Source organism: Pseudochaenichthys georgianus, chromosome 8 (assembly GCF_902827115.2).
Source record: "Pseudochaenichthys georgianus chromosome 8, fPseGeo1.2, whole genome shotgun sequence".
Taxonomy (NCBI): Eukaryota; Metazoa; Chordata; class Actinopteri; order Perciformes; family Channichthyidae; genus Pseudochaenichthys; species Pseudochaenichthys georgianus.
In genome coordinates, this window is record NC_047510.2 from 17,987,820 (window position 1) to 18,005,685 (window position 17,866).

General features: G+C 40.5%; 1 protein-coding gene across 1 annotated transcript in view; it reads left to right on the plus strand.

Moving 5' to 3' along the window:
* slc1a9 (solute carrier family 1 member 9) overlaps positions 1 to 17,018 on the plus strand; it is a 29,992-nt gene extending 12,974 nt beyond the window's left edge. The window contains exons 4-13 of the mRNA XM_034088858.2: positions 5,497 to 5,652; positions 6,567 to 6,719; positions 7,077 to 7,336; positions 9,376 to 9,481; positions 9,596 to 9,722; positions 11,022 to 11,255; positions 12,014 to 12,208; positions 14,862 to 14,996; positions 15,190 to 15,643; positions 16,631 to 17,018. Of these exons, the coding sequence (XP_033944749.1) occupies positions 5,497 to 5,652; positions 6,567 to 6,719; positions 7,077 to 7,336; positions 9,376 to 9,481; positions 9,596 to 9,722; positions 11,022 to 11,255; positions 12,014 to 12,208; positions 14,862 to 14,996; positions 15,190 to 15,643; positions 16,631 to 16,813 (2,003 nt within the window). The 3' untranslated portion in view covers positions 16,814 to 17,018. The remainder of the gene's footprint in view (positions 1 to 5,496; positions 5,653 to 6,566; positions 6,720 to 7,076; positions 7,337 to 9,375; positions 9,482 to 9,595; positions 9,723 to 11,021; positions 11,256 to 12,013; positions 12,209 to 14,861; positions 14,997 to 15,189; positions 15,644 to 16,630) is intronic.
* Positions 17,019 to 17,866: the final 848 nt, after the last annotated feature.

Consider the following 17,866-nt stretch of genomic DNA (forward strand, 5'->3'; position numbering starts at 1 on the left):
CAGCCATGCATATGTTGAAGGCATTAGGTGCCGCTCTTCTTTGAACTGCATGGATCCCCAGAGTGTGATAGAGAGAATGTGTTCATTTGCATTATTGATATTTACATATAGAGTGAATTAATTTCAACATATTGCATACTACTAATACAGTTTTGTCGAGGATAACCTCACGAAATTCTTATATTGTTTCAAGCTCTAGTTATCATTGTAAAGCTGCATTGACCATCCTCATCTCCTTCTGCTGACGAGGGGAGGATCGGGGGATGGCGGGTGAGGATTATTTCTCGATCCCTTTGCAAAGCTCACACCAAACAATCAACCCTTGGAGATAATCGTCTGAGACACAGTTACAAATTCACACACACACAAGCACAGATGCCTTTTTCTTCTTAAAATACACATGTTCTATCTTTTCATTATAATACTACTATAATATAGCCTGTAACCTCTAGATGAACTCAATTCAAAAGTCGAGTTTGTATCCACTGACAGCATTTAAACGAGAATCCCGCTATTGGTTTGTATGCTGTAAAAGCTTTCCTAGTTTTCTTGTAGTATCCAACAGTCTTTAATGATGTAAAACATTGCATTTAGTCCTAAAACCAACAATTGAACAATTCTCCTTCTCTCATTAATTTGTTTAATTCATTGATTCATAAAATCGATGAGACGCAAACAAACGGTGAAACTGCCCATCATAGCTCCCATCTTGTTTTGTTAAACTTAGAGTCCAACATCATCGATATTCAGTAAATAACATATATGACGTATCCATGCAGCAGATATTCTCCCATGAAAGTGCAAACAGAGAATGTTTCCCACTATTTTTGCTTGGAATATTACTGAAATTATAAATCGATTAGCAACATGATTGCATGCTTTGGTTTAAGTTAGATTCATAATCCTGATGTATTAATTCAATAATTTAAATTGCTAAAAGAAACATCCGACTTATTAATCGCTGTAACCATGTAATATGCTAAATAAGTACATAAAGATGACATGCAGTCTGTCAAACCACATTTATAATCTCATGTTGATTTATATCACACCTATTGAACATTACTGTAATGTCGAAGTTTAGATCAGGCAGATTGCAAGGGAGGGGGAAGGTATAGAGTTAGCCCACGTGCATCTGTTTGATGTCCTGAATCGACATCAGCGATTGGCTAGTGAGCCTGTGTCAACAGCATTTAAGCAAGCACTGAGATAGTTCCTCGTCTTCTGCTCTGATGGTACGTGTTCCTTCATCTTCATCATCTTGGGCTCATTTACAGTAATCAAAGCTTGCTCTTCAGGGAGATTTAACTCATTCTATTGACTGCCCATTTTCCTGGGAACCATGAAGAAGAAGAAGATAAGTAAGTACATTTCTGTATGTGGAGACTGATTGTGATGGTAATCACACACTACATAGGTCACCATCTACATCTGATGGATTACAAGGGTGTTTACATTGAGGACCCTGATGTTTATCCAGTCTGCTCCTCTCTAAAAGTCTCTCTGGGAGATGTTCTGTCTTGCGCCTGCATCTGGCCCATGCTACGACATCACTTCCAAACCAGCTGGAGTTACTTCCTTGTTTCTTAGCTCTGAGCTGGACTCACTTTGAAGTCCTGCTACCTTCAGCTCTCATGATCAACATGTGTTTTCTAAGCTGTCTCTTAGTGACCAGGCCTCACTTCAAAGGGGAATGCCTTCTGGTCTGCAGATCACTGGCAGACCAGCTATACCTGTGTCATGTTTCTACAAAAGCCAGGATTTACTGTAAGCGCCCTGACCAAACAATCTGAACCTGCTGGCTTTGCTGTGTTTTATTAAGGATGCTAAGCTGTAATATGATGTAATCAGGCGTATCTATAGCCAGTTGTTCCTCTCCTGGCTGTTGCTCTGATACTCTGATCAGCATCTGTTTCCTGTGTACCTATAAACTGTACTTGGGTAAGCACTTTTCAGGCAAAACATTAGAAACTAAAGAGTTGAATTAAGGCCTACAAGGTTGTAAATAGTTTCAGTTTTCCTCAGTTGAACAGAGCCACCAGGACAGCCCAGTAAGAGCTGGTTTCTAGAAGCCAGCTACATTTTGTCTTGAGACCTCTCTGACATATCCTGGAGCAGGAAACTAATCTGTCTGTTGGGAACGGAAGAGAGATTTACAGAGTAGTTTCAGGTCCCTGAGTATATCCTTGCAGCTAATACTCCTCAGCACCGCCCTCCTCACAGGACACATGCTGTTGCTTCATTATTTCAGTGCCTCCATCTGACCGACCCATAAACAAAGGTTTAATATCCAGATTTCATTGCTGGAGAGGACAACAATCATCCTTATTATTTGTCTGCTTCTAACATGTGACTAGGCTTAGATTGCTTTATACATATATATTATTTGGAAGCTCAGGATTAGCATAGCCAAAAGTGTTGTCCCAAACAATGCTAACCAGCCTGTATCATAGCTTGAATTCCTCTCAATTTCACCCACCAGGTTTTGCCTGACAGATTTACAAATCCCTATCAAACCTTAAAAGGGTATGATCCCTTTAGTGATTTAAATCTTTAAACCTTTAGTTATGATTATAAAAGAGACATTTTCCCACCTGGTGACCAAGTGACATTACCGAACAATGTTCATACTAAGAATGACTCAAGGATTGAAAAGAGGATTTGTAAAGACTATAACATTGGAACACCCTTCCCCCTCCTCTCCTCCATACTTCGTTCAACGGGGATTATATCTTTGCAATTGAAATTTAGCAGGACATTCTCCGCCCCCAAAATATACAATTTCAGATCATACTGGCAATCCGTCTTTGTGTCCAGAACGTCGACTGTTGCAGAGACTATAAAAGGGGACAGATATGGATAGAATGCTGAGCTGAAAGTGTGACAGCAGACAAACTAGTAGGTAACATCTTTGTGTTCCCACTTGTCTACTATCATTTTGTAGGCAACTATTTTTACTGTTGCATATAATACCGTTTGCTCAGATGATGAATTATAATCATGTCTGATTGCAAATGTCTCACTGAGTCAGAGTGTTTGTAAATCTGACATTCATACATCTGACAAGGATTTGGCACGGCTTCGCTGCTCTCAACATGTGTTTATATAGTGGTTGAGTCTTTCTTTGGTGTTGAAGGTGATGACTTTGCCTTGGAGGACAATTTGATTGGTTCCCTAAACTTGACCTTGTCTGATAATTAACGGTTGTCAGCTGTTTATTGGAGACCCGTCCCTTTCAAAGAAGCAATCGAGCTTTAGGGTTACTGTTAAAAGTGCAAAAGTGCAAGAATACTGTTGATATACAGTAATATACACTTTTCTGAATTTGGCTGCTGCCTTTCTGATATTCATGGTGCTGAGTTGCATTTTGACAGAAATCATACTTGAATTTCTTCAATACCAGATTATCCTTTTTAGCAATGCCAGTGCTTTGGCTTTAAGTTTGGCAATGCCGGTCAGACGCGCCACCACCCTGGTCCATACGGAAATACCTACACTACTACTGGATGGGTAGCAATGACATTTTGTACAAATATTCTTGATCCCCAGATGATAAATCTTGACTTTGGCATTCCCTGTTTTTTAACAATGTATCACCATTTTTTGTTTTTTAATGAAATATCTTTTATATTATTGGAAGGATTGCTGTGAAGTAGGGTGTAGATATTCAAGTTGCCTAAAGGATCAATTCTAATGATTTTACCCAGGGGTGTCCACACTTTTTTCACAGAGGAAAAAATATACGAAGGGCTGGGCCGCTCACTAGAGGTATATTGCCTCATAAGTTATATATTAGAGAAATCAATCAAATGTAGGTAAATGATGGACCACACAGTTCTCCGTAGGGTTTCATTTATTGTGTTGGCAGCTCATCCCTTAAGACAGGAGGCTCAGATTGCTTATAATAAGAGGAAATATGAAGGGTATATTTCGAGGTTGTTATGTAAATGTATTATTGTGCTTTTTTTCTTATCAACTAATATTTGTTTGAAAATGTTTTCAACTTTAATTAACTGAATTTATTTGAAAATAAGTTAAGTTAACACATGAATACTGTGTTATATATTTGAACATATATATTTAAGAAGTACAATAGTAGATGTTTAATTTGTGGGCTATATTTCATTATACTTTTAGAATTGGCTGAGGACTGATTTAAAAAATGGTCCGCGGGCCATATTTGGCCCCCCGGGCCATAGTTTGGACACCCCTGATTTTACCAATCGCTTGAATTTGATTTAGTTGCCCCAGCCTGACAAAACTTTCCTAGACAATGTATAGTATTTGGAACATGGCAACATAAAAAGTTTGTCAGTATGTTGGTTTGTGAATTGCAAATAATGACATTGCAATTAGAAAATTATGGCATGCTAACACACAAAAACCAAGAGGTTCTACACGGTAAATATTATACCTGCTACACAGCAGTGGGAAAGCGTATTAGTAACTATAACTTAACACAGCTGCTGCTTACATTAGAATCATAATTGGTTGCAATGACTCGGCCGAAGGGCATTGCAACCAAGCCAACAGACTTCCAGTAATAAGAATGTGCTCGTTCATACTTGTGGCTGGGTGGCATGTTTTGGATAAACCTACAGAAAGAAAGAAAAAACAACTGCCCTTCTTCTATTACACAGTTTCACCTGCAGCACAAACAACATCATCGTCTTTCACATCAATTCTCTTTCGCTCCATCCCGTTTACATGAGTGCTATATTCTGCTAGTGGTTGAAGTCACAGTCGTGACAGAACACAATTCATGTGAAGGAGTCTTGACTCAATCCAGACGCTGTGTCGGTTGTTGTCCATTATCACAGTAAATAAACAATCAATTGATCTAACCAACACATTGTGTTCCTGATCCTGTACCCTACACCGGTTGGGTCGGGCTGAACCAGTGATAGTCTTGTTCCTTCTTAAAGTCTGCTATTATGGATTTATCTAATAAGTAACTTTCACTTAGACCTGTCAGTCAAAAATGTTTAAACAGCCAGGGGCAACATCTCACGACTCCTAATAGGCCCATTATTTACCTGATTCATTGGCTATATATATTCCATTATCAGCAAAGTACATAATATTGTCTAGTATTTACATTCCTGCTGTTTCCTTTTAGAGGACTATAATATATTACATCTCTTGAGTTATTTCTTCATGTCCTGTTTACCATTGCCTTCTGTGTTTGCATTGCCTGCCGTCATGCTTATTCACTTCCTTTAGGAACCTAAACCAAATGCTGCAAGGACATGTGAGTGAGTGGTAGTTATACCCAGTTGTCCCTCATCCACCTTTCAGAGCAGAATCAGCCAGCCAAAATGGCAACAATTTAGATCATCAATAACTGCAACCAATACTAAATAAGCAAAGAAGTCTTTAAACAATGCAATTGATAAATCAGCCAGAGAAGGGTGCATTATTTAACCAACACTGAATACTTTGCAGGCCTGCATGTGTAATGATGTTGAAGCACATACCCTTCCACTGTCTCCACAGACAGGATGACGAACCAGTCGAAAGCCAACCAGTCCAACACAAGCAAGAAGGAGAAAGAAGAAAGCCAGCGAGATGACAACACAGACGTTGCATATAAAGATGCAGGCCACTGCAGCCGCAACACCCACAACCTGCTGCTGGGACTCACTATTCTGGGTATGCTTGGACTCAGAACCGTACTTTACATTATTTTGTGTTAAAATGCGGCACATCTTCACCAGCTTGTGAAAGTTGAATTGTAGTTGCTAAAGATAGTTTGAAAGTTAAGAAACAATACCTCCTACCAGCTTTTTGTTCACATATGTTACCATCTCATATTTAATTAAATTTCAGTGCAGTTTAAAGTTGTTGAAAAAAGCAGAATATGCACTCAGAGATATAGATATACAGACTCATTTTTCCAATAGGCATATTTGGCTCGTTTCTGTGTTTTGCCTCTGTAAACACTTTGGTATGTTTCTGCATAGTTGTATGCTTTGTCAAAAAAAGACTGCTGCAAAGTGGAGAAGAATGTTATTTTTGTCTGTCATTTGTCACCAAGAATTGAACCCAAATTTAAACCTGTTTACATTACAGTGAAAGTTATCATTAGTCAGAGGACTCTTACATTTCAAATATTAAACAGTTTTCTTTTGGGGGGGGGGGGAAGAAAAGTTGAGCAGTAGATTTACTTGAAACTAAGAAAGGGTCTATCAATATGTGGTTTATAAAGACAAAGTTGTAAAAATTACTCATCTTGGCTGTTTCTTTGCATAATGTTTTGTATACACAGTAGCAACTTAAAAAAAATAAATGTTGTATATTATGATGATTTTAATAGCTATGTATTTTTGGTCCAAATAAATCAATCTTATCCTGCTCTCAACAACATTATATGTTTCCTCCCCTCCTATCGTCTACTCTCTTTCCCTTCTCTCCTCTCTATTTCCTGCCTTCGTTTCTTATTCCCCTCCTCTATTCTCTGCCTCCCCCATATCCTCTCCTCCCTTCTCTTCTCCGCTCCGTTCCTTTACATCCTCTCCTTTTCTCCTACTCCCCTTCTCTCCTCTACTATTTTTTCATCTCCTCAGGTGTTGTCTTGGGATCGTTGTTTGGGACGCTGTTGCGGTACATGAGTGTGAAGGACTATGCTGCCCTCACTATGATTTCCTTCCCTGGAGATATCCTCATGAGGATGCTGAAGATGCTCATCCTGCCTCTAATCATTTCCAGTCTCATCACAGGTGAGAATGGAATGTTTTTACCTTACCTTACCAATCTTTGACAATGTTAAAGGATACCCAAGCAATAGACTCTGGGAACATGGGACACTGTTATCCAGGGGCGCCGGAAGGGGGTGAAACGTTAGGACGCTTCTAAGGGCCCGTGACTGACAGGGGCCCAAACTATTTTAGAACATTAATAAAAAAATGTTTAAGTAACCATTGTGATATATTTTCATGGGGCCCAAAATAACACAGAAATAAGTATCTTACACAAACAATGTTAACTAACTGGGACAATTAAGGACAATAGTGCACACGAGTAACATGGTTTGTACCTGATGAGAGTAAACCCTGATGATGATCTGTCTCTTTAAGGACTGGCTGGTCTAGATGCCCGCTCCAGTGGCCGGATGGGAAGTAGAGCCATGTTGTACTACATGACCACCACTGTGATCGCTGCCATCCTTGGGGTCATCCTGGTGTTGAGTATCCACCCGGGGAACCCAAAACTAAGGGGGGGTGGCGCCACAACCTCCTCAGTCCAGAAGAACCCGGAGGTCAGCAGTCTGGACGCCTTCCTCGACCTGCTCAGAAACATGTTTCCTGAGAACCTCGTGCAGGCCTGCTTCCAACAGGTAGCCTCAGCTTCTGAAATGAGTCTCAAACGGTTTTCCTACTCTCGCTCTTTATTTGTGAGCGCACACATCAAAGTAAGAATGTAACAGATATAGGATACAATGGTTAAGTTGGCAAATACTGGCACAGCACAATTGTACTTCTTGCTATTAATACTGTAATGGATTTTACTTCATTCATGATCAAACACAAATACATTGACATTCACTTTAATTTCGAGTAATGCTAAATGTTAATGATCCATTATTATATTTAGTTTTTTAAGCAGTTGACAAAAACGATCCCACCACAACGTGTAGTAGTTGTTATGAGGCATACCTTCTTGAAAAATGGTGGGAAATTATCATAATTATATATATTATATGCAACATTCCTATACTTGCTTTGCATTAGTTTCGATTAGAAATACCTGCTTATGTGAACCTGAAAAGGTTGGTCTATAAAAAGTATTGACTGAGCAGTCTCACAAAATAAAAAACAACAACAGAGATGTAAACAACCTGTGATTCTGCCTGTGTCAGGAGTGAATCAGAGCATGATTTGACACAATTAGTGTTGATTTATAACCAAATAGCAATTTATTTGTACATGTTACAGAAGTGTAACCTTTAAAGTGTAAAGATTACCTTGTTACATAATGTCATTACAAGTAAAGCCCCTCAAATTACCGTCAGATTTAAGTCAACATTGGAGGTACTTATATTTTCATACAAATATATATTTTACTGTAGTTTAAAGGTGGGGTAGGTAATTTTGGAGAAACCAGCTTGAGTGCGCTACAATTTGAAAATACACGCCCGGAAAAAATCTGCCACTTCCTCACAGAGCCCCTCCTCCAACTCACACGAACGCGCACATGACCAATGAGGGCACGAGATAAGTGTGTGCACAGATGGAAGGCTGACAGGCAGGTAGACCACAGATGATTGGTCGTGCTTTTTACAGTACTACGGCTTCCACAGATGACGTTTTTTAATGGATTTGTTCTTGTTAAAGCACTTAAGATATTCATTGCTATCGGGATGTTAAGAGCATTCCATGGAATATAACAAAAAGTGTATCTCGAGCCGGTTTCTCAAACTTACCTACCCCACCTTTAAATAAAAAAGCAAGATAACAAAGATATCATGTTTGGCTCACGTAGAGAATATGGCATTTTTTGGGACATTTTGTATATCTAACTGGTAATTCAATAAATGATTTCTACATTATAGAATGACACACATAAGCATAGCTTGAAGTGCTTAAATGATGAGGTTATATAAAAAACAATTGCAAAAAGTGAATTGTCGCATATGATCCATTTAGTTTTGAACACCAGCTAAAAACAGGTTTACTGTCTGAATACCCAGTTACATTAAAGGTTTGTTGGGTGATGGTGGACAGGACAGGGCTACTGTTCATCCATGCTGATCATTTTAATACGGTAATCCAAGTCTCAATCATGATGCGACTTCTTCTGTCTAAATATACCCCCCCCCCCCCTATTCTGTGTGTGGGTCTGAATGATTACAAGTGGTTGTCTGTGTTGGACTGGGTGAGGGTCAGCCCTTCTGCTACTGCTAATCTCTTTGCATCTGTAATGCTACATCTGTATTCACCACTGTAAGGCATCTGCTGGTGGACAGGGAGCACTGCTGAGCACCAGCTTATAGACTTCTTCTTCTCCCTGAAGTCATTTCAGTGTTCTCCCTTTTTCGTTCTTCCTCTCCTTTCTGTCTGCATCTCTGTTTTACTGCATCTTTTGTTTGTACTCATTGGGGATTCATTAAAGTCATAAAAGGCATAATAGCTTTTGCAGGAAGGAATCGTCTTTCCCCTTTTAACCTTCTTTTCTTTGTAGTCTTTATTTGAGGATCTCTTGTTCCCTGTTTTGGCTTTTTCTATAAACACAAATCTGAGTGTGTTGTGCCGCTGCCAAACTTTCATTCACTCACAAAATATTGGTTAGGAAATCAGGGTTTTTGTGAAATTGAGTTTGTGTTGATTTAATTACATTTGAAACCTCTGATCGATCTGAATGTGGTTCTGCCTCCAGGTTCAAACGGTGCTGAAGAAGGTGCCGGTTATGGTAGAAAACCAAACGGAGCCCATCATTGAGAACAGGAAGAAACTGGAGTACAAATGGGGCATGAACGTCCTCGGTGAGAGGATGATTGAACTCCTACCAACTTCTTCTTTCAATTGTTTAATTTGACTGATGTTTGCTGATTTGCATTGAGAGCTGCTCCTAACATGCTGCGTTGTGTCTTCCTCAGGCTTGATCGGCTTCTTCATCACCTTTGGGATCTGCATGGGCAGGATGGGCGAGCGAGGGAGGGTCATGTGCGAATTCTTCAACATCCTCAACGAGATAATCATGACGATGGTCTCCATAATCATGTGGTCAGTATTATCTCCCCCCCTGTGTGTGTTTGTGTGCGCCCTTCTGCCAGCATGCACAACATGTGTCTCTGTTTTCGTTAGTGAGGGCCAACGGCTGCGTTGCTTTGACATTCTGGAAATACCACACACAGAGGTTAGTGACAATGATGGATAACGCATACACGAAACATGTTGTTGGAACGAGAGGAAGTGTCAGATATTTAAGTCAGAAGAAAAGAAAAAGGAAGAGAAAAAGGAGAAGGGTGTTAGTGAAGGACACGGACAGATGGACAGCCAGAAAGAAAGAGAAGTCTTCATTGGCACATGCTGTAGTCCGTGGTATGCTGGGGAGTAGCAGGAGCCGGGGCCCGGAGCAATGTTGTGGGCTCCCAGGGGAGACGGGGTGGAAGATCTCCAAACTGTAATGGATCCACCGTCGGCAGAGGAGCCACTTGGCAGCAGAGCTGAGGGTGGGAGGGGCGGCTGGACGAGGAAGGATGCATGTTAGAGCATGTCTTCTGAAAGCAGTGCTCGTCTTGACGCTTCACAGGACACTCAGATAGAGAGCTTAGTGGCACTCAGCGCCGGGGAGGGAGAGGGGGAGCAGGGTAGGCGGTTGGAAGAGAAACAGCAGGATGCTTGTGTTGCAGCTCTCCTAGGCCATTTACATGTGCAGCTGGACACCAAAGGAATTGTGTCCTTGTTCGTATCACTCACGTAGTATAAACAGATTACTCACAAGCCTATGGAGCTTGCCAAACACAGAGTCCAGTGTATACAAAAACACGTATCATACAAGGAACACATCCATCAAATCTATACACGGCATACTCCCCCAAACAACTGTCACTGAATGCCAGGCTCGGGGTTCAGCACGCAGCTGACCTGGGGGAGAGCAGGCCACTGTCGGGATGGGACCTCTATTGACTTAAAGGGGAACTCCGCTTTATTCAAACGTCCCACTGCGCTCTGGAGTCAGGAAGGGGAGCAACTGTGTCATGTGTTTCCAACGTTAAAAGTGTTCCTTTGACAGTGAATAAAGATGCATCAAGTGTTGTCTCTACCTGACCAATGGATTTACTTGGGGGGGTTAAACTTCGACGGGGTTAAGCTATAAATGCATCCATGTGCCAGGCAACATTTTTTTTTATATTGAGCCTTCAAAAAGTCATAAAATGGTTAAACTCGTTAAAAAAAAAGAAAACATAAATATTTTATAAGTAAGGATGCTAAATTAGCAGTCAGCCTTACAAATAATACAACATCAATCATAACAAAACGTCAATCATTTCAGGTGTGTTTTCTTCACTTTGTGTTTAGGTACTCTCCTGTCGGCATTGCCTCCCTGATTGCGGGGAAGATTGCGGCCATCGGAGACCTGGAGATGGTTGCCAGGCAGCTGGGCATGTACATGGTGACCGTCATCGTGGGCCTGGTGATCCACGGCGGCTTGATCCTACCTGCTATATTCTTCGCTATCACTAGAAAAAACCCCATCACTTTCTACTCTGGAATCTTCCAGGCTTGGATCACGGCTCTGGGCACTGCCAGCAGGTAGGACATCCTGCAGCAAGCGTGCGTTTGTCTGTGAGGAAGTTCTCTGTTTGTGCATGTGTTAGCGACATATGTGTCACATATTTCTTTTACAACATCTTTTCCTTGACAGCTGCCGTACTTTTTCTGTGAATGAATGGCCTAGCCCGCAACTCGCTTTCAGCTATTTGGGTTGAATCTGAAACGGCTGAAGGCAAAACGTTGTATTTACACAGACAAACCAGGACAGATACATGTGTGTAAGCACAGGCTATCATAGACAAGTCCATGTCAGACAGATTCTGTGTTGTAAATGTCTAAGCCTTCGGATTAGTCCTCACCAGCCAAACTGGCCCCGCTGTATCCTGCCTGGCTCGGCTTGGCTCGGCTTGCCTGGGAGTCTGAACGCTGCTGAACCAACTGTCATTTTGGCACATTACTGAGGCTCTAGTGAATATGGATAATCCTATCAACGTTTTCTGTAATGATATTATGACCCGAGCCTAGCAGGGACAGGAATCAAATTCCTTTCATTCGCATGTCACAGGACTGCAACAGTGGCTGGCACCAGCTGTTAGGAGGAGGCTGTCAGCCCACTCATATTTCCACCTTGTGTCTCTACCCTAACTTCACCCCCTCACCTCCCTCCTCACCTCTGCACTTCTGTCACCACCTGTCTACATATTTGATATCCTTAAGCAGACACTCTGCTCCTCTTCTTTGTACATCTGCACCTTTTTTTTTCTAACTTGGCATCTTGTGTGGCCTTCTTCTCTCAGTGCGGGAACGTTACCCGTCACCTTCCGCTGCCTGGAGGAAAATCTGAAGATTGACAAGCGTGTGACTCGTTTTGTGCTGCCCATCGGCGCCACCATTAACATGGACGGCACTGCGCTGTATGAGGCTGTGGCAGCCATCTTTATTGCCCAGATGAATGACATCTCTCTGGATACGGGACAGATCATCACTGTCAGGTGAGACACATGTTGGATGTCCTTCACACACATGCCTTATGTTGTTTTCGTTTTGACTAGGAACTTCGTTTTATTTAAACTTCTGTTTATTTAAGTTTTCAGGACAAACATGGATCAGGGTTTCAGTTTTTAAGTTTCAAAGCGTAATATAAATACCTTTGTACATACTTTCCCCCATTTAGGATATGAATGTAAAAATGAAACCTCCAATGTCAAATTCTAAAGTCTCTATAGGAAACATCGAAAAAGCAACAAAAACCAAAAAAAGATTTCTGGATGACCAAAGATTTTTCAGCCACAGAAATCTTTACATCTGGTCAGGTTAACAACAGGATTTTCTTTTCTTTTCAAAACAAACATTATATGTATTTAACTATTACAAGTGAATGTGTATAAAGAAGATACATAATGCATTGCCGTTATCGTACAAGTCCAGTTCGAAGTTTTTATTTATTTTGTTAAGTCGAGTCTAAAGTCATCAAATTTAGGACGTTGAGTCCGATTCGAGTCAAGTCATGTGACTCCAGTCCCCGGCTCTGGATCTTGCTGCTGGTCACTTCGTTTTTCCAGGGGTTGAGGCCCATAAATGTCCTGAACACAGTAAAGTAACATAATATGGGCAGAGTCCAGGTAGATGCACAGACAGGCCCATATTTCTAGTGAGTAATAAGTGATGATTGAAAGGGTTTATCTTTTGCGTCTAAGTAGTTTAGGACAATTTGAAGTTCTGATGATTAATTCTGTTGATTTTAAAGGGCAACAAGATGTGTAAATCCAAGTTTCATTGCAACATTCCTGTGTAAACAAAATCCCCAACGCATTTTCATATGACTTGCACCAGTTTGAGACATTGTAATTAATCTAACAATATGCAGGGATGGAAGACAGCTTCAAACTAAAGCAGTAAGAAAGTAAGACATTCCCATTTTTGAGGTTTCAGCAAAACATTTATGTCTGATTGGAACCAGACTTTTTGCGGTGGGGGTCTGTAAATGATGCCTCGCTCTTAGATCAACCAAATTCCAAAATTATTTTATTTTAAGGAATTTTGTTTCATCAGTGGTGGTATATTATAAATCTTCTGTCTCTAAAACGTGATGTTAATTAGCACGGTTTGTCATAAAGGATTAAGATGTAAGGCAGAGCACAAATGAAGATGCAACACACGTCGCAGTTTGGAGCCGAGTCCAAACAGGCCTGCAGTCACATCTGGGGCCAACGTGAACTCATAATTCCTCTAATTGCAAACATGTCACAACATGCAACATTCTTCTTCTTTTCTTTGATTAAAACATGAAAAAAGTGAGAAAACATGAAGACATTTGTTGTCTTTTTTGGTAATCACCCTCTTTCTTATTCAGATCCCGCTTTCATCCAAGCATTGCAGGAACGATGTAATCGAATTAACACATTTGAATCCCGGGTTCGAGCTGTTTGACCAACATAACCACAAGATTAAACCACACATTACACACTCTGCCAAACCTGAAATTAGACATTTCAGATTTAATTGTTTTAATTTTGACAAAATATGAAACAACTCACATTCTGTATGTAATGGAGAGCATTGAAAAATATATACTATAATGTTAAAGTAACCTTTTACTAAATCTATTTTACCCTTTAATAATCCTATAGATTATAACTGTGCTGGCATGTGTCTTTAAAACAATAATACTATAATGAATAAAAGGATTGTGCTTTTCAACCACTTTTTCTAAGAAGAATATAAGAAGGATATCCTGTAGAATCTCCAAAGTTCTGAACATATGATTGTGGATTCTATTTAAATAAGGTTTTTAAGCTAACACTTTTTTTCTCACATCAATTTAGTTCTATTTGTGCTTCTTTTAAGTTATAAATGATCAACACCACAACAACTGGGCTGTGCGGTTATCAGCATAACATAAATACACAAAACTATGAAACATGAAATGAATTTGCAACACATTATGGATTGCTAGTTTGTTGATTAATACCATAACACATAATGTCAGCAGGGTTTGGGAACTACATAACACTTTTAAATCTTGTTAGCAAAGGATTTGCAATTTGAAATTGTATTATTTTTCCTACTAAAACTGTTGACACCGATTCTTAGGTTTGTGTTTTCAGACAAAAAACATCCACATAAACAAATCATCTGTTGACACAGATGTGTTGGTGACTTTCACTGTCAGTGACTGTGTTCAGGGGACAGCCTCACTAGAGAGCACAGCACAGCACCTCTCAGATCCCTTCAGGGCTCTGACACACTGGGTTAATTGGAGTAATAGTGTGTATTGGCAGACATTCAACTGACTCAGCATACAGTATTGAGTCAGCAGTGAAGGAAGTTGCTGAAAAGCAATTACAGAATTAATGATTTCCAGCACAAAGTCTGGCATTTTTTATTCAACAGCTTCACCATGGGCGGATAATGTTGTTCTGGTTTGATTCTGTCGCAATGCCTGCTTTAGATTTTTTTTTACTACACACTAAAAAGGATGATGAGTAACCAATCATTTTCTGTCACGCAGACACAGAACAACTGCACGCATGTTGGTTTCCTGCATTCTCTGTGGTGTGCTCCAGCTCAGCATCTGAATCAAAAAATGTTGGTCAATGTTTAACGACTAAACTACCCATTTTTTTTCTTCTTCTTCCTCCCCAGTATGACTGCCACCCTGGCCAGTGTGGGGGCTGCCAGTATTCCCAGTGCTGGGCTGGTTACCATGCTGCTGATCCTGACCGCTGTGGGGCTGCCGACTCAGGATATCAGTCTGCTCATCGCTGTCGACTGGCTGCTGTGAGTCAGGTGTCGGAAATGTTGGGAGTGTATAAGCGTGTGTCAATAACAGGAGAAATGACAGCTCTGCTCCAGTGCTATTTCAGGTTTAGTTAGCAGCATTTGTGAGAAACGTTAAAGGGTTTTGGCTTTTCAGCTTATGGTGGCTCTCTGCTTTTCCCCCCGCTGACAATGTTACTGTTCATCTACCCAGTGACAGATTGCGTACCTCCATCAATGTGGTGGGCGATTCGATTGGCGCGGGGATCGTGGACCACTTGTCCAAGGCGGAGCTCGCCGAAATTGACGCAGCAGAAATGCTACTGCTCCATCCAGAGGAGGAGCTCGATTTCATCCCTCCTCCACCGATTCTGACAGAGATTGACCTGATCGACCCTTTCAAACCGCCCAATCTGCCCCCTCGCTCCCCTCGCCCTCCCAAACAAAACAACCACGGCCCCGCTCTGTCCCAGTCCCAGTCCATGAATTACTCACCTTCCCGTTCTGTCCGATCTCCGTCCCCGCGCTCCATCCGCTCTCCCTCTCCGCGCTCTCCCTCTCCGCGCTCCGTCTGCTCCCACTCCCCCCGACCTTTCCGTACTCATTCACCACGCCTTCCCCGCAGGACGGAGGCGGGCTACTGCGCCCTGCCCAGCCATGACAACCAGGTAACTACCAACAAACTGCTACTGTTTTTAATGCTGCAGAGTATATGTTCATCTGTGATTCAATTATAATTTGATTATTTAAATTAGCCTTTTCTGGATTTTGGCCTTAGTTGAAGAACATGCATTAAACTCACACAAATCACCACATGTCCTCGTCTGTACTGTACGTGGGTTATTATTATGTTACAGTGTTAATAAGCAGTTCAACACTTAACATCAACACTATAGAGCAAATGATTAAACGAGAAAATCATCTGCAAATTCGGTTGATTATGAAAATAATCAATTGTTTGCAGTCAGACGTATTATTTAAGATGTTTACCTTAATTACGTCAGACTGTTAATTTAGTTAACTAGATAAATTATAAAATAATGGATGGATGGTTTCTAACTGTGGGTTTTCTTCGGAAGTTTTTCCTTGTACGATGTGAGGGTCTAAGGACAGAGGGTGTCGTATTGTCATACTGATATTCTGTACAAACTGTGAAGACCACTGAGACAAATGTAACATTTGTGATATTGGGCTATATAAATAAACATTGATTGATTGATTGATTGATTGATTGATTGATTGATTGATTGATTGATTGATTGATTGATTGATTAAGTCAAGATAACTTGATAGCTTAATTTGTTCACTCCCATAAACAAATTAAGCTATATCAAGTTTATACTTTGTGCTTATATCTTTAAAAATGGGTAATCTAGAAGACAGGAAGTTTAACATTTTGATTTCAGGTAGATATTTGTAGATAGTTTGTTCAAATATTAGAGTATTTTTGCTTAACATTGGTAACATAGTACGTTTTAGCATGGAGCACCAGAGTCAGCGATCTACCAGAGATAAAAGGAAGATGTATTTTTCTGTTATCAAATCTGTCCAGACCGTGTTGTATTTCTTTAACATTTAGCACATGTACATGTATACAATTCACTTTTCACTCAGTAGAGTCTACATGATCTCATTGTGTCTCTTTGCCCTCTCAGGTTCCCACAATGCATCGGACCTACAGAGAGAGAGAGAGGGAACGGGATCGCTTGAGGCGAGAGAGTGAAACCGAAGAGGACGAGGAGAGAGAGAGGGTTTTGGGTGAAGTGAGCGACGGCGAGGAGAGCGATGACACTGCTTATGACCGGAGGCACGCCATGCCGACCAGCGACCTGCCATGATTGGATTTTTACTTCCACAAAGCCCCCCCATCAATTAGTTTCTGTTTTATGACTGGACAGTAGACTTCTGGCTGGTTACATTGCTACTTCTTAGATGTATTTTGAGTTCTCTGCTCTTCATTAGCAGAACTGTTGGATAAGTTATCAACAAGCTCCCTTTGAGCTTAAAACAGGTAGATATTAAAATGTTGAGAAGGCCCATAAAACCAGGTCTGAGACTTTTGCTCTTTAGCAAATTAAATGGAGAGTTCTTTCCCTTTTACTTGTGTCTCCATTCCTGTCTTGATTTGTCATCTCATAACCAAACTTAAAATGCTCCTGTATGTCTGAACTTCCTTAAATGCGCTTGATAGGAGAAAAAAATCTGCTCTCGACTAGAAGAGTGTCCCGGTGTTACCAGCCTTTAACGCACATCAGTGAGTTTTTACAGTAGATCATCTTTTACCATCTTTCTCTTCAACTTTTATTTCCCTGGCAGAAGTGGGAATTATTTAAATCAAAGGAATAGTTTTACATTTTGAGAAAAACACTGTTTTACAAAGGCAAAAAAACTGATGTAAGACTTATTTGTTCCTAATCTCTGTCGCGAAACCCACCTACCAACATCTCTTAAACTCACTATGTTTCATGCCAAATCTTGTTTGTTTAGTCCCTAAAGAAGGATACGACTGTTACAAACTAGGCGTCAATGGGTTCCATAGAAGAAATAGATTAGCGCATAATACATTTTGTGGTAGAAATTTAAAAATGTTACACTGGATTAAACAAACCAGACATGACGTGTTAGTTGGTGAGCTTAATATATGGTAGTAGGCTGATTTTGTCACCCCTGGACAAAGCAAGGCTTTTCTCCTCTATTTTAACTGCTGGCTGTAGTTTCATATTTATCATACAGACACGAGAGAGGAAATGTCTAATTATTTCTTTAAATTACCTCGATAATACCAACTGGTTCATCTAAAGAGATATACAACCAGCAGACATTATTTTTATAAATCTTTACCTTCTTGCATTTTCTTCCTTGGTGCTCTTCTTGCACATCACCTATTACCT